Source organism: Aspergillus pseudotamarii, assembly GCF_009193445.1.
Source record: "Aspergillus pseudotamarii strain CBS 117625 unplaced genomic scaffold BDV38scaffold_90, whole genome shotgun sequence".
Classification (NCBI taxonomy): Eukaryota; Fungi; Ascomycota; class Eurotiomycetes; order Eurotiales; family Aspergillaceae; genus Aspergillus; species Aspergillus pseudotamarii.
In genome coordinates, this window is record NW_022475104.1 from 1 (window position 1) to 24,131 (window position 24,131).

The 24,131-nt window shown below is 47.2% G+C and overlaps 5 protein-coding genes across 5 annotated transcripts; 2 read left to right on the forward strand and 3 right to left on the reverse strand.

Annotated features, from left to right (window-relative positions):
• Positions 1-3,890: 3,890 nt before the first annotated feature.
• BDV38DRAFT_288025 (uncharacterized protein) lies at positions 3,891-4,853 on the forward strand (the record flags this gene model as incomplete). Its single annotated transcript, XM_032060976.1, has 4 exons — positions 3,891-4,102; positions 4,223-4,475; positions 4,528-4,660; positions 4,774-4,853. The coding sequence occupies 4 exons, from the start codon at positions 3,891-3,893 to the stop codon at positions 4,851-4,853; spliced, it is 678 nt and encodes a 225-aa protein (XP_031908159.1).
• Positions 4,854-10,318: 5,465 nt separating this feature from the next.
• BDV38DRAFT_288026 (PAP/25A associated domain family) lies at positions 10,319-13,703 on the forward strand (the record flags this gene model as incomplete). Its single annotated transcript, XM_032060977.1, has 4 exons — positions 10,319-10,844; positions 10,892-10,963; positions 11,021-11,239; positions 11,314-13,703. The coding sequence occupies 4 exons, from the start codon at positions 10,319-10,321 to the stop codon at positions 13,701-13,703; spliced, it is 3,207 nt and encodes a 1,068-aa protein (XP_031908160.1).
• A 2,186-nt stretch (positions 13,704-15,889) lies between these two features.
• erg1 (squalene monooxygenase erg1) lies at positions 15,890-17,968 on the reverse strand. Its single transcript, XM_032052822.1, has one exon. It carries the CDS (start codon positions 17,712-17,714, stop codon positions 16,476-16,478), a length of 1,239 nt encoding a protein of 412 aa, XP_031908161.1. The 5' UTR covers positions 17,715-17,968; the 3' UTR covers positions 15,890-16,475.
• A 110-nt stretch (positions 17,969-18,078) lies between these two features.
• Positions 18,079-21,196, reverse strand: BDV38DRAFT_262139 (pentatricopeptide repeat protein). The gene has a single exon (XM_032056071.1). The coding sequence runs from the start codon at positions 21,065-21,067 to the stop codon at positions 18,272-18,274; it is 2,796 nt and encodes a 931-aa protein (XP_031908162.1). The 5' UTR covers positions 21,068-21,196; the 3' UTR covers positions 18,079-18,271.
• BDV38DRAFT_262140 (putative tetracycline-efflux transporter) lies at positions 21,184-24,013 on the reverse strand. The gene is made up of 3 exons (XM_032056073.1): positions 21,846-24,013; positions 21,564-21,794; positions 21,184-21,490 (listed from the first exon to the last, which is right to left on the reverse strand). The coding sequence occupies exons 1-2, from the start codon at positions 23,262-23,264 to the stop codon at positions 21,708-21,710; spliced, it is 1,506 nt and encodes a 501-aa protein (XP_031908163.1). The 5' UTR covers positions 23,265-24,013; the 3' UTR covers positions 21,184-21,490; positions 21,564-21,707.
• Between the last annotated feature and the right edge of the window lie 118 nt (positions 24,014-24,131).

Consider the following 24,131-nt stretch of genomic DNA (forward strand, 5'->3'; position numbering starts at 1 on the left):
AAAAAAAAAAAGGAAAATCTTCTGGGAGGTTGACTTGCGCAGCCCCAAATGCCAGTGCGTTGTTCGGTAGGGAAGTGGACTTACAAAAAAGGAGTGATTGTCCTCCCAACAAAAAGTCCGGACGGCTCTACCACGAGTGAACGAGGCAGAAGGGTAGGAATAGACAGCGACTTCTCACCCTAGAGGCACGACAGACGAAGAGTCTGGCGTGGGGAAATCAAAGGGACTGAGAAGGTGTGAAAAGGGAGGAGGAGTAGACCGGGGGAGGGGAGGGTAAGAGGGAAGGAAGACGAGAGAAGGTAAAGGAGGAAGTGGTCGGGTAACAGAGCAGGTGCGACAAGCCAAAGAAACTTGGACTTGAATCGGACTGGACTGGACTGGGGCCGTGAGGGGACAAGAAAGAGGGGGAGAAAAGGAAAGAGAGGAAAAAGCGTGATTATCTCGGTCTCTCTGTCTCTTTCTCGGTCTCTCTTTTTTTTTCTTGACCGGGGGATAAGAAAAGATAAAGATTGTTTTTCGAATTACTGTACAGTATTACTGAGTTTGGGCACGCTCCAGACTCGAAAAGGAAAAATAGGTATCACCCTTTGAAAAAAAGGAAAATGAATTCAAAAAGATTGGAAATTAAAAGACAAATAGAAGAAAAATTACCACACACACCTTGGGAGAGAAGCACACAAAAACACACTTTCTCGTCCACACCACAACACACAATCAATCCACCAGTCCCAAGAAACACAAAATTATTATTAACAATAAAAAGAGTAGGGTGGGCATCGGATGGATTTGGCTTGTTCTGGTTGGTGATGGAGACTCGGCTTGTTGAATCGCTTCTTCCCGGTCCCCATTTTTTTTTTTTTTGGTAAATATTATTGTGAACACTCACCATCTCTCCTTAACCCCGTCTGGTCACCTGCTATTCTCATCTCCCTACTCCGGGAAAGGAAAAGTAATTCATATGTTGGTTTAAAGTCACTAAATACTCCTTCATTGTAGGTAGAACTACCCTGGAGTACTGGAACACCCTCTTTAGTTCCTCAAATCTCACGATCAGATTTATAAGGTAAATACTCGGTGTCCCCTGGGGCCGTTCCACTTGTAGGTATCCATCCAAACTCGGTATCGATCAGTACAGTTACTGTACCGAGTAAAGATACTGTACCATACCTACAGAACAAGAGAATTAATTAACGATAGCCGCAATAATAAGTCTTCAATATTAGGGAGGATTATAATTCCATGAGTCTGCTGATATGCCTAATTGGAAATAGATGAAATCATCCTCCGGCTCAGCAATCCTATGAAAAGGCATCATCCCAGAGAAGCCGCTGCACAATGGCGTATGGGTTGTCTGAGGGTTAGCCGGTAACCGGAGATTATTCTTGGATGTAATATTCTGTCTTGTTTCTTAGCGCGGCCCACCAACCTTTTTTGATAGAGACCGTCCCACCTCTTGGAGGTGCTTCCAAGAGCTACCAAAAATTACCTGTCGTGGTATTATCTCTTGTGAATGTGATTCAGAACCGAAAGATATTGTGAGCAACACTATTCTCACCTTGTCTCAGTCACATTGTGGCAATTGAAACTAGCAACTGCTAGAGATGATTGTCTGGTCGTTTTCATCACACTGATAAATCTCTTCTACCTCGTGGGGGTGGGAATTGAGGCATTTCTATACTCAGACTGACATTAACTTTGGACTCTCCCTTAAAGAATCTCAAACTAGATTGGGTGGGACCAGAATACCGTACTGTACCGTAAAGAGTACCACGCACCCCTCAAGGTCATACAAGTACTACTACGTCCGGAGTAGTAGTGGGCATAGTTAATTCATATTTCTAGTGATAGCGAACATAATTAGTGATAAAAACCTAAATTGACTTCCACATTCCTCGTGGGGATTAAATTAGAACTCCAGGGTACGCTACTTTGGGTTTAGCGCGAGTGTCTCTGCGGGTCGCATCTCAGTCGGTTCTCGAGAACAATTGTCTAAAGACTCTTCAAAAGCTTGAGCATGTCTTGTCTGAAATCTAACCGTGCTTATTGCTTATAAAGGTATGGGTGCTTGCCTCCCATGATCAGAAGCATTGATCACTATCGATATATGATGTCCCCGGATACGTTTCCTTCCTTACTACGGAGCATACTAGTATTCTTTACACCGAAGTAGATTGTATATATTTTTGCCCACGGATGGGTGAAATCGGCACTTCAACGGCTCCCGCACGTGAGAGGGCCTCTATATGTGTCTTGCACTACCCAAGCTCTTCTTCATTTAGTAATTAGGCAGGACATTAGTTACATTAATTTCATAATAATCCATCCGTGCATGTTATGTCTGTAATTGTTGAAGTCAATGCCTAGTCACAAACCCAACAATATATGCTAGTGCGATGTATATTTCATTTTCACATAGTGCTATCTGTACACAACTTGAACCTAATCGACGTTCGTCCAGGTCCGTTCAGAAGCTCCCTAACATAGGAAGTTGCCTTATATTTAGAGCTATTATCGCTTGAGGACTTGGACTCTGAATAAGAAAACAAGAGCTCGCCCACCTTGCATGTCTTTCCATACCGGACCTAGTCTGTTTTCCCGAGCCGCACACAGAGTATGCTCTTGATCAAGCTGGTTAGCTCTAACTTATAGTGGAATAGTGGCGTAGCGGTTTCTTTTAGCTTCTGTATATAAGTGTAAATAATCCTAAGCACCCGTGCTGCAAATTAGTGCTATATATCTAAATTCGTTGCGAGCGAGTCGGCTAAAAATGGGCATAAGAGCAAAGTTATAAGCTGAGGACCTCAGACCTAAGGCTACTCTATGTTTCAGATGTATAGCAACTGAAACTAGGATAACTACTTGCAAGACGCAAATGTAGAACTTGCCTGTTGATAGTCAGATTGCTCTTGAGGTAGCTCTGTGCTGAGGCTCTCTCGTTTATAACCAGCAAAGTCCCTATTACTTCAATGAGACTAAATGCTGCATGCATCTAACTAACCTTCAAGCTACTCAAATTGTCAACGAATAAGGTGTTTGTCTTTTTTTTTTATTTTTTTTTTTATAAAGCTTCGGGCCCTGCTGTGATACTATATTTTGCAGACTTACTCTTATATCCAAAGGTTGAATCCCCTACCGGGGTCTATCGAGAAGAACAAATCCCTCTAGCGCCAACAGGTATAGAGTACACTGCGCCTGACTTCCTGGCAGCACTCATTGAACCATCAACAGACTCTTTGCTCCCGTGCACGATTCAGGGCGGGTCGACACACGCTCTCTGAGACGAAACGGTCACTTGTAAAATGGCATAGCCTGCCTAAATCGACCATAAGATCAAATTCTTTTTATTGTGCCAAGACAGCCGTAGTCCCTGAAAAGCTAGAACATGGTTGATCTCCATGTCTCGGGTCCCACCTGAGTGAGATCCTGGTACAGTGGGGGTCCAAAAGTATGTGACCCCCTGTACATAAAGATACCTAGCTTCTCGTACCAGGAAGATAGAGCCACTGGGTACCTTTATGTATAGGGGGTCACATACTTTTGGACCCCCACTGTAGTATTGCGCGATGCTCATTTGTCCCTGCGCATATAATCTTGGGTTTGAGCCAGCGAAGGAATCTATACCCAATGCAATGCACACGGTTCTAGACGGGGTAAGAGTAGGCTAGTCATTTATCTGTCTTGTCGTCAGATTTACAAATGAATATACACCGCGCCCACTCGGACGCCAATGTAAAAAATTTTTTTTTCCCTATCCCCGCGTGGTCATCTTACTCTTTTAGAATATCAAGAAAAAGAGACCCAAAGTGGCTGGGCTCTACCAGACAGTCCACTTCGATAACGGTATTAGGGGACCATCAGATCGGAGATTGCATTGTTGCGACACTCTCGGAATGGCAATCCTCATAAATCTGATTCTACTCATCTGTCTCTGTGTGTATCTAGCAGTAGCAGAGGCACCCGAGGATCTGTCTGGGAGTATTGTCGAGGTTGGGATTTTGGAGGTAGGCACTTGGCGATGGACGTTACAATCTCATTGTGGGATCAATCGACTCGATCTAGTTGAGATTGTCGATGATGTTCTGTGTTTTGACGGCCTAGACGGGTGTGCTTTATCGGATGATGGCACTCAAGTACTAGATACCTCTGCGATAACTACTGCCAATAATTAAGATACCTTAACAGACAATGCCTTGTGCAGCTAAATCTTTTCAAGAATTTGCAGTCGGCAATGGGGCAGGTTAAGAACTGCACCAGAAGAACCCAACCGTTCAAGAGGAAGCGCCAGACGCACTCGCCGGGTGCGATACAACTCCATACTAATCATAGCGGGAGAGTTGAGGCATTTGGATTCACCTTTCAAGGCGGTACGAATTAAAGCCTTGGTATATTTGCTTATTGAGGAGGTGGGAATCTTAATATTCATTGGTGGTGAAGTGCCTTCTGTCGTCAGTGAGTCTAATGCAACATATACTTCAGTAAGTGCTCCAAATTCATTAAATAATTCCATTGGTTCTAATGAGAGCTTAGAATAGCTGGAACTATGCCCAAGTATACGATGTTTCTGCGCGTAAATGGTTCAACCGCCGCACTTTGGACACTGTCGTACAAAGGAAAACGGAATTCTGTGCCATTGTGCAGCATGACGCGCCCTCTACCGCGTGTAAGACTTATACATTAGGCGGAACAGTTGTTATATCTTATGGCCAGTATTCTGATATGTATGGATATATCCTACTAGTCTCTTCAGGATGCTAACTTCTACGTGTCGATCAGATCTGTCTATCCCGCCAGTCAAATGGTATCATGCAAGAAGCCTTGACCATGAGCGTATGTCTCATGTATATGAAGCCTAGGGAAGCCTGATGTTTAGGGTTTGCGGAAGGAGAAACTGGTGTGTTGTTGAGTGAGCTGGCTCTTTTAGCATGCCCGCATCCCTGTACGATGCTCAGCTAGAGAATAGCCCACCAACATTTGATGTGAGTATATACCTGACCTACAATATCCCGATCTTTTTCACCGACTAATGGTAGATTAAAGCCGGAATTACATGCCAGCATAATCCCTCTTACAGCTTCAAGGGACATTGAAGCTACACCCGCTCAAAGTGGGCAGCTCCCGCACTATACAGTCAACTGGGACAGAATATGCTATCATCACCTCCTATGATGCCTGCGACACCTACGCTGTATCTTGATAATGACAATGGGAATAAGACAGCCATCGGGGTAATAGTTGGAGGGGTTGGTGGAGCGGTAGCTACCATGCTATTTATCTTCTTCCTTGTCAGGAGGCGGCGTCGGTAAAGGGCAAGCGGCAACGAGCATATTCAGGAAGTCAAGGCCGTCGTACCAGCGGGAAGCCAACCACGGGAGTTAGAAGACACAGCGCCAGCAAGAGAACTTGCTGGGCACGGTATCGGCAATGCGCATGAGCTGGAAGCTGACTAGCCTTGGCGCGGAGCTCGCTGTTATAGGCTCACAAGTACTGTCCGCAAAACCGTTGTTATGACACTGTTTGCGAGTTCCAGGTATATCAAAAACGGGGTGAAGTTCAAGGATAAATGATATATTGTAAAGCATAACCACCTTTTTCTTAAAACGTACGACGTATGTAATATAGCCAATACTCGATCCTTTGTGGACACTGTAAATGATTTAAACAAGTTTTCTTTTCTTTTCTTTTCTTTTCAGAGTCCCAGGACTACCAGGAGAAATCCAATAGTCTGTCTGCCCCCAATGCCTCTCAGGTACCTCTCCGAATTCACCATACTCGAGCACTACGATAAGTCGGTATATGGAGAGAGCATCGTTCTCAAACACCATAAAAGCGATGATGACAGGATACATTTAAGAAGCAATACCTCAGCAATGCTGCCATCTGACTAGCGCCGAAATCTAATTTATTGACAATCTTGGCCGACTTGTACAGAGAGGCGGTGTACAACACGTATGTATACAGCGTTTTTACTTTGTCCTGAAGCAAGTTCGCAAACATTGATACTGTTATGTATCAGAATGCTTTTACTGTTGCAGCCAATTGACACCGTATTGGTTCATCTGAAAAGAGGGTTTCAAAAATCATAACGATGTGCGATTGTTTTCCCAAGAAGCCATTGATGCAGGATCGCTGATCAAAAAACACTTCAAGACGGTTTATGTCCATCATATAGTTTAAACAGAGATATCATTTGGAACTCACATGGCAGACACATCTTGTGCAATGACACTGATCAAATTAACGGGCTTTTATAGCCACAGATATCACTACACCAGATACTTTTTTTTTTTTTGAAAAGACTTCCGAATATTAAAGATAATATCAACGTTAAATTGGATGCCATAAGCTTCACGATGACGGTACATAGCTTCAACGGGATCTTAGTAGTTAGCTATTGTGGTCTGGATGCATGCAAGGAAAGCAAGCCACTTTTGAAATCGAGGGCTAATATGTAGAACGCAAGCTACAAATCGCGATATAGTTCCGACTTCCACGGAAGTGGTTTCAGCGGTCGCTTCTATTGTCTCTTGTACTCCAACCCGATTGTTCTAGAGCAAACCAGGTACGAAAAATTGCATAATGATTGGTTGGTCCCTTGGGTACATTACATGCCAGTCAGCATGGACCTGAAAAATTTTCTAGAGGTGACGTGGTATCTGACGCAGAAGGCTGAGGGCCAGGTGAAATATTGGCAACAAGGCCTTCAGTCTGTGTTTCACTGCTACATCACTTATTTGCTTTACATACTCTAGATTTTCGTGATGCGTATCCAGAAATCTTACGCCGCGGCCTGACTTGCGAATATAGGCCACTGGTCACTCTGATCCTGAGTCCGAACGCACCTCGCTGATACCCATATGACAACTTTAGATGTTGGGACGTTATGCTAAATTGTGTATGGAAAATAAGAGATGGACTCGCCTTCCCCCAGGTACTTATTTAACATGTCAGTCCCTGATGCTCCTTTTTATTGACAATGACCTCAAGTTCTTCCTAAGCACATGATCTGCAAGACTGTATTTAGCCAGGAACTCGGATATCGCCAAGGTGGAAGGGAGATGTGTCCTCAGGCCCCCTGCACTTAGCCTGAAAGTACGGTCTCCATTCACCAATCATAATCTCATCGCGAGTTTGCTGCAGTGTCATAGGTACCTGTAGGTAAGGTGGGCTTCCTACTTATACGACCACTAGCGGAAAGCCAGTTCTTGAATCTCGAGGGGTATGTCCTCGTTATAGAAGGATGCCGGACCTATCGGAAGAATCAAGGGTTCTATGTCAGATCCCAAAACAATTGTTGTGATGATCCGGCTATTATTGGATGACATGCAATATGCAGTAGTACTACGGATGCTGACGTACCCAAGGTACTAACGACCACATGCATCAAGCTGCCTACGACCTTACATGCATATTGAGCGACAATTGTAAGTCGACGTGGCTGTTGAATTTGCTTAGCGGATATCTTGGAGTTGGTCAGATCTATTACTGACTATCGACACATACTCCTGCCCTTGATTGGTTTTGCGACAGCCCGACTTATACAGACGTCGCTTTTCACGCCTGGAAGTCAATTTTGGAATTTTTTTTGGACAGATGACAAGCAGCCCTCGCCAACAAGGTCTATCTTTGGCCGGTCAAATCGAGTCCGTCACGTCCACGCACAGAGCTTGGGAAAACGTCGTATCACCCCAGTGGCTTAGTTCCCGCTTTGTCTTTCTTTGAGGACATACTCCTATAACCGCCCAGACCGGGTTAGACTTTGGTAGTCACCCATGGGTCAACAAGTGAACAGTGCCTGATCATGATCTAGATTTGGCAAGCAGGAGAAGGAGCAAGCTGAATGGCGCTGATTTTCCACCTTATTCAGCTCGGAACTTGTATTCGAAAGACCGGCAGCGCCGTCGGTCCAAACTTAGAACTGGGGGGGGGGGGATCCTTCCTTGCCTTGCCAGAGCAGGCCAAGAGAGGAGTACTTATACGCCGATCTTATGCAGCGCTGGGGACTAAAAATACAGGATTTTTATGTCTAAGACACACATTCTTCATCTGCAGGCGTGCGGAGCGGAATAATGATCCGTTTTGAGGACGACTCGGCGGGGCCCGGGCTTGCGCCTGACCAAGTTGAGTAAAAATTGAGCATTGCTGGTTGTGATAATTCCCGCGGCAGCTGAATACTGACTAGACTAAACAATCATAAGCGAGACTAGACTAGACAATATAGTCAAGAACAGTTCACCCGTTGACAGGAAGAAAGTTTTGATTGTCCGCCAAAAGTGGGCCGGTTCCTTAATGTTTCAATTGGAGGCCCGGCACACGTGCCGGGACTCTCGCATGAAACTCGGTCCATTCGCTGAGAGAGACTGAGAGCCGTTGGACAGGACCCAAAAACCGATGAAAGAGAAATTGGACAAGCGCGGGGCTCAGGAGTGAGAGACTCAGACAGAGAGACAATGAAACGACATATATCGATATGTTTCTGCCTAGTAACTTTAGCAAGTCTTCTTGACACAAAGGAAAGCCAGATGAGATTAGAGGTCTCATTGGATTAAATTAAATAGGAATTGTACTATTGAGCACCCAGTCTGGATCGCCTTCTTGGGACTACAAAGATCCATATATTAATTGTGGCTGAAGGAAATTGAATCATTTGATGAGGTGGTTACATCGTCACGACTAGATTGTTGTTAAATTAAAATTCCCATTGAGATTGTACAGGACCCCCTTCCAAGGTGTCGGACGATTGTTAAGAGTATAAATTCCATTCCTGGTGTGGACATCCGGCGGCTGCCCCAGGCATCCGGCTGGGTGGGCTCCAATGATGTGGTATGTGGTAATAGTAATTCCAGCAATAATACTTAAGACGTTGAAAACCCTTACTGGTAAAAAAACAAAAGCAAAAAAAGAGGAATAAAAAAAGTTGGTAGCAGCAACAGGAGGAATGAAATGCGACTACCTCTCTATTCAATATTGATATACCCTCAGTCCCGAATAATTGTACTGATATCAAACCAGAATTATAACTGGACTTCTCCATATTAAGGTTGAGGGATGAGGCATGCACTTGGGTTAAATCAGAACGATTCAAGTTTCTATAAATTCTTTCTCATAGTCTCTTGTGTCCTGTTCTATGACAGGTGGTTGGCCTGATACCTGTCTTAAATGTATTTTTACTATGATTCTGAAAAGAACTATATTTTTAGTGGCTTCCATCATTATTCTGAAGCGTGGTCGGGATTAACCCCGTGGATTTGGCGGTGCCCACCTAGCTCACTAAAGCTGCACCAGTGGAAGTGACTAAGGATGACCGCTGAACGCTGATTGACTGCCCCCTGGCTCAGGCTCACCATGTCAGTAGGAAAACGTGAGTTGACAGTGAAAGTGATTGATCCCCCTCCGCGTGCTGCCCTCCCACCGAACTTTCGACTCCCAGTCCCAAGTTCGTTCCCCCCCCCAAATCTTTCCATTCCCCCCGTATATCATTTCCTTTCGGTCTCAATCTTAGGCTGGTCCTTACATGGGAAAATAAGGAGGAAAAAAATTAAAGAAGTTTGGATTCTTCTCTTTTTCCTTTTTTCCCCTCCGATTCTTTTTCATTTCTGAAGACCTGTCCACGTCCTGTTCCCACCCCCGGAAGTTGTGTGGTTTTTGAAGTGTGCCCTTCCCGGTTAGAGTGTATCGCTCTCTCCCCTTAAAACACTGTTCGATCTATTGGTTTGACGATCGACAACGTAAAGTATCCCATCAGCACCCTGACATTCTTCGGTCGCCACTGAGACGGACATTCTATTCACCCTCGTCGTGGAATCCTTCAAATTTCACTCTTCGTTTACTTGCCATTACCTTTCTTTTTCTTTTTGTTTGACGTCTCTCCGCCAGTGAAAAAAAATATAAGGGATTTACTCGGGCCGTAGCAGCACAGGTCAATTCTGCTACGCCATCGCCGGCCGGTATCTGCAGTGACTCCCCTGCGTGCACAACTCCCTCGCAGGGTTTCGCCTCGCCTTTTTCCCTGTCTTTTATTCGTCCGAAGGTATTATCCGTTGGCTGAAATAATCGCGAATCTGTACGTTCGGTACCGAGAGACCAATTCCGGACGGAGAAAAAGCTGGTCACCGGAGTAGGCTTCTTAGGTGGACTTACAAACCACGGCGTTTGTTCGGCTTAAGATCACGGCGGAATTATTTGATTTTAACCCTTCGTGGAGGCCAACGTTGTCAGTCAACGTTGGAATCGCTATATGATCTCAGACGTCCATGGGAATGCTAAATTGGCTTCCGGTCCAGGTGGAAAGTCACCGATAGTGTCGGAAAAGGCCTCGACTATGCCGTGGAACTTGTCCACTGACACGTCGTCAGAGGCACCTACCAGGCCCCCATTGAATTCTCAGCAGTCGAACTCCCTCCCTTCAACGCCGTATCAACATGCGCGGAACCTCTCCTTCCACTCCCGTTCCCCCTCCCCTCCGCACGGAAGCACTTCCCCTCGGTCAACCCATTCCGAGTCCACACACCTTCCGCCATCCTTGCGAAAACCGTTCTCTGGGTGTAAATATGAAACCGCCATGGCCTTCTTCCGGAGAAGGATACCGTATAGCCTGGGGGCCGATCTGTTGCCGGAGGAGAAGGAGGGTCTCAAGGAACGGTTGGAGCCGGTGGAGGAGAAAAGACTCACCGACGATATGTTGGAGGTATATGATCGATTACTGCCGTCTGCAGAGAGTGATGATCGGCGACGACAACTTGTTCGCAAGTTGGAACGGCTATTCAACGAACAATGGCCTGGTAGGGATATCAAAGTCCACGTTTTTGGGTCGTCAGGGAATAAGCTCTGTTCAAGTGACTCGGATGGTATGTAGAAGTTGCGTTGTTGCAGTCCGCGGGCTAATTTGGCGCAGTGGACATCTGTATAACAACGACATATAAGGAGCTCGAGCAGGTCTGTCTGCTAGCGGAGGTTCTTGCACGACGTAAGGGAACTCACTTGCTTCCTCCAGGCCCCGACTCCCAGCTAACAACCTTGGCAGATGGCATGGAACGGGTCGTCTGTGTATCTCACGCGAAAGTTCCCATCGTGAAGATTTGGGATCCGGAATTACAGTTAGCCTGCGACATGAACGTGAATAACACATTAGCGTTAGACAATACGCGTATGGTTCGGACCTACGTCGAGATTGACGAGCGTGTGAGGCCGTTGGCTATGATCATCAAACATTGGACGAAACGGAGGATACTCTGTGATGCCGGTATGTTCCAACCATGGGGGAGTCAAGGCAGCAATTCTTTCTCTGGAATTCTCGGTGTTGACAATTTGTCTTAGGATTGGGTGGCACATTAAGCTCCTATACATGGATATGCTTGATAATTAACTTTCTCCAAACGCGAGATCCCCCGATTCTCCCTAGTCTTCAGGCTCGACCCCACGAGAAGAAGATTTCGCCCGAAGGATTGGTTTGCTCATTTGACGATGACCTTGGCCATCTAGCTGGGTACGGACGGAAAAACAAGCAAAGCTTGGGCGACTTGCTTTTCCAATTTTTTAAGTATTATGGCCACGAGCTCGACTACGAAAAGTACGTCATATCCGTTCGAGAGGGTAAGCTGATTTCGAAGGAAGCCAAGGGGTGGCACTTACTGCAGAATAATCGCCTCTGCGTGGAGGAGCCTTTCAACACGTCGAGAAACTTGGGGAATACAGCGGATGATACATCCTTCAGAGGTGTTCATCTCGAACTACGGAGAGCATTCAAGTCTGCGTCGCAAGGGGATCTTGAGCTCTGTTGTGAGCAATACGAGTATCCACCCGAGGAGGAGCGGTCGTGGGAGCGGCCTCCTCCTCAACCGCGGCCTGTTCTCACAGCGCCTCCGTCTTCCCGGGGCGGCCGTGGTGGTGGCCGTGGTGGGCGACATTCGCACCAATACCCTCGTGGTGGACACAATGGCAGCCGTCGGTCTTCAAATACACCGCATAAGTCCAATAACTTCCGCCAAGCCAGCAACGGTATGAGTGCATCGGAATTATCTCTGCAAGCGCAGCAAGCTCAATATCTTCTTCATGACCATCTCTACCAGCAGATTCAGATACTCCAAGCCCAGGAACAGGAACTCCGGTTACAGCTACAAAATCAAGCACTGCTTACCGGGAGAGCACCGCCTGTGCTTATCCGTCAGCCGTTCATACAGTTTCCGATGCCTCAGCAGCAGGAGTCAACCGGCGACGACAACTCTCGCTCAAGGTCTGGAACAGCAAACCACGCGCCACACGGAACGCAGCTCCGCCAACATATCTACTATGGAACTCCTTACCTTCCGGTTGCGATCACGGGCGTGCAAGGCAGTAGTACAACTAACCCACCATCGCCATCGGCGCCAACCGCTATGCCAGAGCTTCGGCGCAATCCACGTCGGTCATCAGTTGCGAACGGCTCCCCAGGCGGATCACTCAGAGCGCAGTCGCAGCCCGCGCGGTCGGTTCACTCTCTTCCGAGCTTTGCCCCAATATACTCCATGACGCAAGATTCCCCACAAGGTTCAAAGCAGCGTAATACGCCCGCATCCCCTGATGGAGTGCAGAGCGAAGAAGACAGCAACTTCATGCCTAGTAGTATGCCTAATGTGTCTCGTTCTCCATACTCGGATGAAAGCCGGCCAACCGAGTGTGTGGGATACTACCTTGCCACCTCGCCACAATTGCAGGCATACCATCAAAATACCATGTTGTCTCCACTGCAAACTCCAGTAGGCTTAGCATTACCAAACGGCGGTATCATGCCCTTCGTTACTAACCCTCAGGACTATCTGTCCACACTTGGCCCCCATGAAGCATTCGGTTCGTCTCCGGACAATGGCTATACGCAGGCCTCTAAGGCTGGGTCAATGCAGCAGCGGTCAACGGCACGGCCCATGGCGTCGGGCGGTCCCCTAATCGTCGATGGGTCGGTGCCTCTGAGTGAACCGCGCAGTACTACTATTTCTACCGAGAACTATGACCCCTGTGGTGCCATGAGCCATTGTACATCGACTTCAGATGATCACAACACTGATACCCCCGCCAGCATCTCCGACTCGTTCTCCCAAGACTATCAAGATACCAGTTCAGTGGAAACCGACCAAACTCCGTACTTCGGCCGACAAGGAATCGATACTCGGAAGCCGGCCGACGCGTTGACCAACGGACACAGTGGGAAGCCCAGTCTGCTGTCAAGCCGTCTACAAAGCCTACATCTTTCGAACAGTGAGAAAATGGCAGAGCCGCCGTCGAAGCCTGGTCCAGAAAAGCACAAGGCGGCTTTTTCTCACCAGGAGACATCGGAGAAGGACCCTCGTCTCAGACATACGATCGCGGAGAAGGGGTTATCCGGACCGGAGCTACACGTCCCGTCGAATGGTAAACGCAGACCCAATGGCGTTGATGCGCCGGAGAAGGTCAATGGAAACTCTCATAAGTCGAAACCCAAAAACCGTTCCGACACTTCGCACCACGCTGGCGGACCAGGCGACAAAGAACGGAATGGTGGCCATCCTACACGACGGATGAATGGCGCTGGCTCGATGACGCACGACTCCCACGGCAACCACTCAAGCAGTGGCTGGCAGACAACCAAAAAGAAGCAGAAGAAGAATGCCAGGTCGAATGCGGAAAACCGCCACGGTTTCCATGGCGGCGCCGAGCCCCTCCCTGCAGATGAATCTCTCAGAAAAGGCGGTTGAAGGCCCTGATGAGATCGTCTGCACTCTTCATTTGATTTGCACCAAGTAGCATGAATTACGATGTCTAAAACGTGTCACATGTCATTGCAGTGAATGGACCCAAATTCGCTTGTTAGAGTTCACAGCATCTCAACTTTACCGTGAGCTTGCTGGAGCAACCTTTCGCGAGACGATTCTATCAGCAGATCGTGCTATTGTATAGCACTTGTACAGTTTGTCAAAACAAAAAATATCGAGACGTTCGGCTTACCATCCAACGTTACCCCAAAGCTATCGTCAAAAGGAGTTCAAGACATTTGAACTGAATCCTACGACGCTGTATAAAATGAGGCAATACCTCTTTGAAAACGACATAATTTCGGTCGAACTGTTTCTTTTGCTTTTGAATGGCAGGTATATGACTTTTTCTTATTCTTGTGTCTATGTCTATGTCTTTCCCCTGTTCTTTTTATGTTCAATATCGGCGTTTTGCAAGGTCAAATAACGGAATTTGGCAGTCGAAGGGTCTAGCTGGTTTACAATTGGTTCGTGGGTTATTTGCGTGAGTTGCATAATTGCATATGATAGCTGTTCGCTGATTTTATATCCTCGTTCGATACATGGCTCTTTACTTTGGCTGTGTCCTTTGGAGCTTGACTCATCTCCTTGGAGAGCCATTGAGCTTCGAGTTGATTCTGGGTTATGTCTAGCCGCGCTGTACTATCATCTTTGCAGACCTATGTTGGCGCACACTTCTGCTGTGACGAACACCTGACCAGGAAAAGGCGTCGCCATCAAGGCATGTACCAACCGCATGGTATACGCGGATTGTTCAACTCGAACTCAGGAATGCGGTAGACAAAAAGGGGAGAACAGCAAGAGCGAGCAAAACTAAACGAGTTTACTATACATACAAACATCCACCTTTGATTTCGATGTTACGGATTGATTGATTGATTGACCGATTTTGTTCCTACCCATTGCTGGCTGGGGTTATTTTCTTTTTCTTGTTTCCTTGTTTGTTCCAGATTATATCCAAACGGCATGATCATCATCATTATCATTGTCAATATACCATCATAGCAGGGTGCCAGGCGAGTGGGTCATTGTTTCTGTGTTATATTTTGCGTTTTCTCCTTTTCTGAGAGACAATTTGTCCTTGTTTTAGTTACATATCATGTCGATCGAGTCCAGTCTGGATTGGGCGTCGGTTCAATGTAGAGGTTGGAATTTACCACAAAGAGAAAAATGATAAAAATGAGAAAATGTCTGGTACAAGATGATATCATGAACGAGTCCAATCATTTCAGGAGAAAGTCTAGAATTGATGAGATAGAGTCATCCACCGCGCAGATGTTAATGACAGGTCGGATTAATAGTGACATTGCATGTGCTTCTATTATTGATAACTTTATAGGTGACTATTTCAATAACCCTCTCCAACTAAAAGCTTGATGTACGTTCAATATATCCCAAAGGGGTCAATAATAAACCTTGTCTGTAATAAGTCATATGTATGTAAAACCTGTAGTATACTTCATGCCTGCATTTTAAGTATGCAAGGTCTGCAAACTTTACTACTTTTTGTTTGGAATGTTACTATGCGTGAGTCATTACAATGTAAACTTTTCTTTATAATTCCTTGTTTGAACTTGTGGGAACGAGTACATACTTACATGCTTATATGATTACTGAAATTCCCTCGATATCTAAAAGAGGAAATATCCAGAAAGGTCCGGGTACAGTAAAATACATCAATAGATACAAATAATAGTACCATACCCTGCAATACGAGTTGTGTCATTCCAGAATATTGATCGTCCAGGGGTCTAGACCTATTATGTCAGCGTCATACATAACTAACTAAACAAGTCACTTAGCTAGATATTGAATTGCATTCAGCATTGGGATTACCGATACACGCCGGAGACATAGCGAACCCCCATCTGCGAGTGAAGGATACAATGTATGAGAAGAGAGATGATATCCTAGTTCTGGTCCTGCAGATTGAACTATTCGAGAGCATCGAGACTTTTCTATGAGCTTCTTGGACTATGGTTGATAGTGTCACATGCGTGCCGTAAGAAGGAAGATCTTGGGAAGTATCTAGGGGTAAATTTCTTGCTGTTGGGTTCAGGCCCTAATGTAACCGTGACTTCGGTTTGATATTGCCCTAGTTTTGATTATCGTTGTCAACTGTTGATCTTGCTTTTGGGGAGTTCTATTTATAGTGATTAGAGATACTGGGATTCGGATTTCATGTGATCAGTATATATTAATTGTATAATTCGTATATGTATGTACAAGCTTTTGTATATCTCCGTTCTATCATCGCTGTGGGAAGGTAACTGGCTCAATAAAAGCATATAAATCATAAGCAGTCTGGAAATATTATTACAGCATGAGAAGGTAAGCGAAGTAAAACTCGTATCATACACCAAGCCATAAGAATTTGAACGAGAAGAGATCGTTTCGCTCCGAAAACATAAGTGTAAGGGAAACAAAGGGAATATAAAGGTCTAATAATACTAACAGAATGCTTCAATGAGCATGTAGGGGAATATAACAACACAGGCTGTCCAGAATACCATCGCGCATCTGATAAGTGACCAGGGAAGCTGGTACAGAGGAGCCTCACGGAGAAGCACCCAGAGGGAGAGGAATGCGACTGTGAAGAAATGGCAGAATAGTACAAAGGGCTTTTTGATAAGGCCGCCCAAAAGACCCATTGGCTCGGAATACATGCCCATATCGAAGTAGTGGAAGCAGCCTCGCTGGAGGACGCGGAGGTTTTCATCTAAGCGGTATATTAGTAGCTGACCTTGATGAAGGTGCGGTATAGGAGTAAGAGAACAAACCGTTGGCAGAGAAAAGGGCGTACAACGCCATGGCCAGAATGTTAATGACAGAGGATCCGTTCTTTCGCTTCCAGTGGAAGGACTTCAGCTGCTTCAAAACCCTGTCGGTGTCTGCAAAATCGGGAACCTTTTCGGGACTCAGCAGATCCCGGAACACAAGTACATCGTTGAAAGCCACAGTCATGCCGCCACCAGTCAACGGATGCCGCATGTTCAACGCATCGCCCAGTATCACCAGCCCCGGGGTCTTGTTCTGTGCGGCGGGAAGGAATGAGTTCGGCATAGACCTCAACGGACCCTTTTCCAGTGCGGCGCGGAAGGCTGGCTGGACAGACTCAGGAAGAGACGGTAGGGTCACGTTCCACAGGTGATTCTTGACACCACCATTCTTGACCGATGCGGATGGGAGGTTCTCTGGGATATCGACTAAGATACGGGTCTCGTGGGTGCCAATCTGGTACAGGAGGATCGGCGGATTTGCGCTTAAGAGGACGTGTCCGTGATTAGGTGCAGGAAGTTTCGTGTCAATTAGTTCGAGAGCCCAGAATCGGGACTTGACCGTCGGAGTATTAGAGTGGTATTGCTTCCGGAACTTGGAGGCGTAGCCGTCGGCGACAACAGTGAGGTGTCCAAAATAGCAATCCTTTTTTCCCTTGGTTTGGCACTCCACACCAAGAACCTGCTTGGTATGCGAGCAAGTGATTAGGTCCGTCGCCTTGGTCTCAACAACGGTGACATTGGGACAGGCCAGAGCTGCTTCCCGTAGCTTCATGATAAACCGTCCGTGGTGAAAGGAGCGACCGCGCGGAGGCGGCGACGACGGGGTCTCTTTGGGGTAAGGCATAGTCACGGATTTGTCAAAATAAGACACATAGAAACCGTAAGACGGGATTGAATCAATCCCCTCCAGACATTCCGCCAGGCCTAACCGCTCCAGGGCCTGGACACCACCGGGCTGCAATAGCTCGCCGACAATGCGATCCGGCTCCTTCATCGAGGCTTCTAGCAGTAGAACACTCCGGCCCTGTTTTCCCAGTGTAACTGCAAGCGCACATCCTAGAACTCCTGCGCCCACGATCACAACGTCGGCATCGTGGTGGATTCGTCTGCGTTCTTCGGCCGTGTCGGCGGACTGGGTCGCATTAGCATGACCGTTAGGGGCGGTGGTGGCCATTGTGCGGGGGAGAGGTCGAGGGAGGTCAGCGAATTGGGCAGAATTGACGGGGACCGCAAAGCATATTCCTTCAGAGTAGGAAAGAAGGTTCGAGGGACAATTGGCCAGGAGGGAGAGAGAGGGAATGAGAGTGGAGGAAGTAAATGTCAGTAAGTAAGGGGGAGGAAAGAGGTTAAAAAAGTTAAGGCAACGAAGGACCCGTGATATCGGCGCAGTGGCGTGACATGTGAAAGGTTTTCCGCCTTAGACTCCGCTGCCCCTAAAGTACGAGGGACCGTACGATCTTCGTGAAGATAGCGCTCATCCTGGTTCTTATTACTACATGATAATATTCATGTCACCCTTCTTGATTGGTTCCTGGCATGTGACATGCAGGGCTAGAAGTCGGCTTGGGAAATCGTTCCATATCGCTAGTGTACATCTCGGTGAAGCAACTCTATATATACAATTCTATAAAATAGAAAAAAAAAGTAAAATAAAGACACCAATGAAAGAAAATTAGGAATAGATCAAAAATCGAAAGGGGGATATATGCTACATCATGCTGAATCCTCGACTCATATTTGCCCTAGGGCCACTCGCTCACTCCATCGAGCAGCGATGGACTTCGGGTTGATATCAATTCGACCCAGAAGCACCTCTAATTCGTATTCTTCGTCCCATCTCTCAATCGTCTCCGGAATGTCAAATACCTTATACATCCGCCTCTCGTCAAGAGGCCGTTTCAGCATCCGCCGGAAGGACCGCTTCACATTAGGGTTGCTTTTGAGCTCCCATAATGCAGGATCACCCCCACTCTTCTTCTCAAGCATGTCGGCGATATATGCGAGATACTCCAGTTGCTCGGCCCGTTTGGACGCTTCCCTCGCGGAGAGACTTTCAGGATTGAACTTGCGATTTAATACTCCCATGACACGGCTGACTTCGACAACAAGATCATGATTGAGTGCACTACCCCGAGCAAGGCCAGATAGGATGCACCATCGAATTCCGGGAATATTATCCGTAGCCGCGAAAGCACGCAAAAACATCTTCATGCAAACCCCGTCGAAGGGTAACGTGCGGGTATAGCGGGACATGTAAATGGCCGCTAAGAGATCTATGGCTACCTCCGGCTTGTTATGCACGATTAGCCGTCTACTAGTGGCCACCGTCATATGATGTTTGACATTCATTCGCTTGTTCGACCAGCAGAGCTGATAAAATCGAAGGACAGCCATCTTGATCAGCTCCCCTTCTGACGCAGAGTCCACCGCCATGATCTGACGGAAGAACTGAGGGAAAAATCGAATGAGATGTCGGATGCCCCGCCACTCAGCTTCGACAAGCACGCGCGCTTCGCCAAGACCGTGCTCAAGTAGAGTAGCAATGGCAGCCAACTCGACGTGAAGCTGCTTGAATTGGAATCGTGCATTCTTTGCATTCTGGAAGCACTTTAGAGCTTCTGTCATCTTCCCAACGTGCATGTAATGTGTCATCTGTTTGTGAAGCTTCTGGTACTGATCGACGGGCTTTGATGGTGTCACATCCTGCAGTGCTCTTTGATACCATGGAAGCGGGCTTTGTGTGAAAGGCATCGTGTTGACCTCGGGTATAGGGAATGAGCGCTGGTCGTAACCGAGAATCTGCTGTGAGGCAGCTGCCTGTCCATATTTTACCCGAGCAGCCTGCAGCATTTGCCAGAAGCCCACGGGGGCTCCCTCAAGTGCTAAACGGCGAAAACGTAACATCTCCAAGAACTCTTGCTCATTGACGTGGACTTTCCAACCACGCTCGCGTGCCATTCTCGTGAACTCAGTTATCATGTGCTTGTCACCCTTCTCCACAAATGCTTCCAGAATATGTTTGTACAGGATCCGATCGGGGACGATATTGAGCTTATCAATGTAGCGAACGACGAAGTCCTGGATCTCGTGCCCCGAATGAGATACCCAGTATTCAAGGAATATGCGATCAAAAATAGGTGTGAAATCACGTCGTCGGGATGTCAAATTAAGCTCGTGCATCTCCTGGAGGTCTGCTTCCACACCCGCCCAGTCACACGCGAGAGCCTTGCCGTACACGAGGAGGCCTTTTGTGCGGCAGCGAAGGGGAAGTTCGTATGTAGTCGTCATGTCTTCCACCAAAGCTTCAGCGTCTGCTAATCGACCAAACTCAACGTATGCCTTGACCACAGGGTTGAAAAGTTTGTCGCTGGGATCCTTTCCTAAACGGGGAAGCGTCGTTAAGATCTTTTTCAGTTGCCCGTTTAAAAGCTCAATACTTCTTGTTTTTTTCCACAAGCCTGACAAGTATGCACCGCACAAACCGCAATCCCGGTCAAATTGTAGATGTCTAAACAAAAACCATTTCGCTGTTGTGAGCCTGTGTGATTCGAGCAAGCATCGTAGCACCACATCTACCATATCCGGCGAGAGCTGAAATTTGTGCATGTACCGAGTATAGATAGTTGCAACTGATTCTATACATCCCTTCCGTGCTAATGCGAATATAAGAACCTTCCAAAGCCTGGGTGAGACCTTGTCCACCTCCTCCAAGCGCTCGAATATGCTTCTTGCGATGAATACATTTCCCTGTTTACAGTTGACAAAAAATGTCTGGACCGCGAGCTCTCTTCTATCGGATGATAGGCCATTCAGTGAAGCAGGGTGTGCATCCAAGAATAATTGTGCCGCATCAATAGGCCGCCCTCGATCGAGAAGATCCTGCATTTGTTTCGGGATAGAATTTTGCCCTTCCCGCAATGTATCCGTGCCATCCATCAGCTCAGTGGCATTTGAGATGGTGCCGATCTTGCCAATTGCAGAACTGAACTGGTTGAAGTTCTCCGTAGGTCGCGTGTATTCGGGCGGAAGAAAGTCGCAATGGCCGGGGAGCTTCCCTATATCCTGCTTTGTGTTCACTGCTGCAGCCAGATTCAATCGAGCAGCATCGAGAAAAGCGTCGACCTGGGCTGCGCTCTCGAATGATCCAATTTCTACGTTCGAGCCGACCTCATCATGTCGACTCCCTTCCTCGCCCTCCACATGCAAGGTCTGCGCCTGTCGTGATTTCCGATCCTCCTCTTTGAATGCATCCATGCTTGTAAACTCTCCAGCCTCTGCGACTTCCATCATACGAGCAAGTCGCCTCGCCGCGGAAGTGGCATCGTAATTGGGTGCGGAGGTTTGAAGGGCGCGTTTGTTCTCGATTATACGTTCTGCGACGCGGACTCGGCGATGGACATCGTACGTGATAGCCGCAACGGTGCAGAAGCTGCCCACAGTTGAGCCGGCAAGGGCCAGCTTGCGAAGGACACGCAGGGCATTGCGAGATGGTACGGCCGAAGTGCCGTGGGTAGGTTTGGTGATCATGGCAATAGGACCTGTGCACCGCTGGCAGCAGGCAGATTGGGATATCACTGATAGAGCATCAGGGGAATAAGAGATTGATGCTCAATTCTTAGTAGTGTAAGCCAAGAGACCACGCCGGGGAACTATCGCAATTGACGGTCGAAGTTTTGAGATAGATGAATTTCGGCGGAAAGTTTGCAAGTAGCATTGGTTTCTCCCGGCCGCCGTACTGCTTGTGGTCCCATTCGTTCCTTTCCGGGTGAACCCATTTCCTAATCACGTGACTTTAATTTGTTCCTGTTTAGTCATTCGCGTGTGGATGGGCTTGAGAAGAGCACAAGCAGTTTTATTTTCTTTTCTTTTCTTGTTTTTCTTTCCCCCCCCTTTTTTTTTGTATGAGACCTCCTGTACATGACCGTCAGGTATGGCTCCTTTGCTAGCAAGGTACACTCTTACTTTGGCCAATTATGGCCATCTCAGCTACGTTCTATTCGCTGATATACTCTGTACAACCCAGGACTACTAGAGCTGGGGAGATAGCTTCAGAGTGAAAACTATGGCATATATTTCATATCTAACACAGGTTTAATGCAGACAGGAGGATCTGCTTCCCAAGATACATCACAAAATAAATATCAGGATATCATGAATCTTCTATATATTAAGGTAAAAGTTCATCCTCAACGGCTTCCCTGTAGTCGTTGGTTTCGGTATAATGAGTTCTTGGATCGTCGAAATCAAGTCGAGCTGCTGTACGTTAGTACAAGGTCACAAACAGATCTCCAAGATGTTACTAACCATGTGCCTTGATATACAAGGTGCAACAGAATGCAATCCCAAACACAAATGACAGGCATACAAACACTGCCTGTGAGAACTTACCAACCGTCACACTATATATGAAGCTGCAGATGGAAGGGGCTATTACTCTAGCAATAGCATGTAGAAGGCCTTTAGCCCCGAGAATCTGTCCTATGCGATCGCGGGGTACGTGTTTGGTAAGAGAGGATTGCAACACCGGTGCGGCCATTCCCCCTAAAGATGTAACGATTCCCGACAGAATCAAAAGCGAGCCGTGATTTGCTAGTGCAAATCCTGTAAACCCAATCATATCCAGCAGAATCGAGACACGAATAAGGACGACATCAAGTGCACCGGAACCAGAGATAACCAGGTCCTCCCTTGGTTCCTCGCGGAAGATTCGCGTGATTATGGGGAGCACAATAAAGAAGTTGAGGACGCGGACGGAACTGATGATGGAAACAAACATGCTTGATTCGACATTTCCCCAGCCGAACATGTATCCCGCATAGATAATGATGATCTGTGACGTGCCCAGGGCCATACCGAGGTGAAGCGTATCGATCACAGAGAGGAGGATGATGTTTCTTCGCAATACCGGACTGGCACCCCCGCAATTAGGGAATAGAGTGCTAGGCCGCCCAGCTGGTGGAAATAGGACGGCCAGAGGCGCGATGATTTTCTTCGGGTTCCAAAATGTCATCGATAACCAACCTATATCTTCTTGATGGGCGAGCTTCACCTCATGTTTTTCTTGGGCTCTCTGTTTTTGCTCCTTAGACAGTGACTCTGGTATGACGAGCAAGACTACAAAGAAGAAAAGCACATGGAGGGCCAGCGCAGAACAGAATACACTCATTATATCATGTGTCTTCTTCATAAGCATAGCCACAAGGAACGGTCCAGCTGCAACTCCAGTGAAGATGGCGCCATGCAGGTACCCAAAAGCTACACTGCGTCTCCCCGGAATGGTACAATCAGAGGCGTACGAGGTGCTCAGGGCCATTATAGCGGTAAATGAACCTCCTAAGCCGTCAAACGTAGCGCCCAGAAGCAGTAAGTATATCGATACTCGCTCTGCATTTGCAGCCACGATAACGGTAATTATCTCTGCTAGTACTGTTCCAATTGCACTCACAGCTATCATAGGCGTTCTGCCATAGCGATCCGATAAATGGCCCAATTGAGGGCTAATCAGTGCTGACAGCAAGCCTACTACCAGATTGTAATACAATTGGAAGCGGGCAACGAGGGACTGTACTTCCGGTATTTGGCACTGAGAGTTGTCCTGACCAAGAAGAACAGGCAAGTACGTAAATCCAGGATCGCTAGAGGCTCTTTTGGCCAGGTAGTCTCTGCAGGTGAGAGAGACCATCAGGTTAATCTTCGGAACCGCAGCACCGCCGAAGCCTAACATATACAAGAGTAGGAATGGGAATAACCAAAAGACCTGGTCGAATCAGAATGCGACACTTTCTGCTGAACTGCACTGAAGATAAACACGCACACTTGCTTTTGTCCGAGATCCCCAGAGGCTAGCATTCAACGCCGCTGAATCCTGGCTGGATGAGTCTAAGCCTTCATGATCACCTTCTTCGCTCGTTCGTTGAAGTAAGGGCGTCTGCTCGTGGACGCGCAATTGCGCCGGGCCTTTGGAGTCATCTTCACCAGTGTTTCGGGGATGATTCTGCGCAGGTACGACTGGCCTGCTTCGCAGTTGCCCGCCAGCATCAGCATCGACGGAAGAGTTTGCTTGATTGGTCATTTCTGGTAAAAGGGCATTGACAGTTATAGATGTTAATTCTTGTAATTAAGATTTTATGTAGGTTCGGCCCGCGTTTTGCCAGGTGTAGTTTTGGAGGGAGATGTGATTAGTATGTAATAAGGAAGCAAGGGGGAAAGAGGTTGTTCTGATCCAGTTTATCCGGTGGGATTTTAGAAACACCTTGACAGGAGCGAAGTTTCACTCATGATTCCGAAGTGCCAATGGCCTTGTTCCTCCGGTTGAAGAGTCGATGGGGGGGGAGCGTTTGTCAGCTTAGCTTAGTGGAGAGCAAAAGCAAAAGATAAGCCAGCCATCCATGACGTTGACCAGGCTATCGGGTGCCGAGGTGTTCAACATTCGGCATTTTTGCTCCTGAACCAATCGTAGTAGCAGCGTCAAGCCATTGACCCCTTGATAGTCATTGAACCAAGATTTCGGTGCCCCATTTATAGTCAGTCTCGAAAATCAAGAAATTCCAACGAGTTATACGATTGTTGATTGTTGATCACCCTACGCATA

Excerpts from the sequence above, each read along its gene's own strand:
- BDV38DRAFT_262139 (XM_032056071.1), bottom strand. The coding sequence starts at position 21,067 with ATGATCACCAAACCTACCCACGGCACTTCGGCCGTACCATCTCGCAAT.
- BDV38DRAFT_262140 (XM_032056073.1), bottom strand. The coding sequence starts at position 23,264 with ATGTTAGGCTTCGGCGGTGCTGCGGTTCCGAAGATTAACCTGATGGTC. Across the intron at positions 21,795-21,845 it reads CCTTGTATATCAAGGCACAT|GCTCGACTTGATTTCGACGA; the intron begins GGTTAGTAACAT and ends TAACGTACAGCA.
- erg1 (XM_032052822.1), bottom strand. The coding sequence starts at position 17,714 with ATGGCCACCACCGCCCCTAACGGTCATGCTAATGCGACCCAGTCCGCC.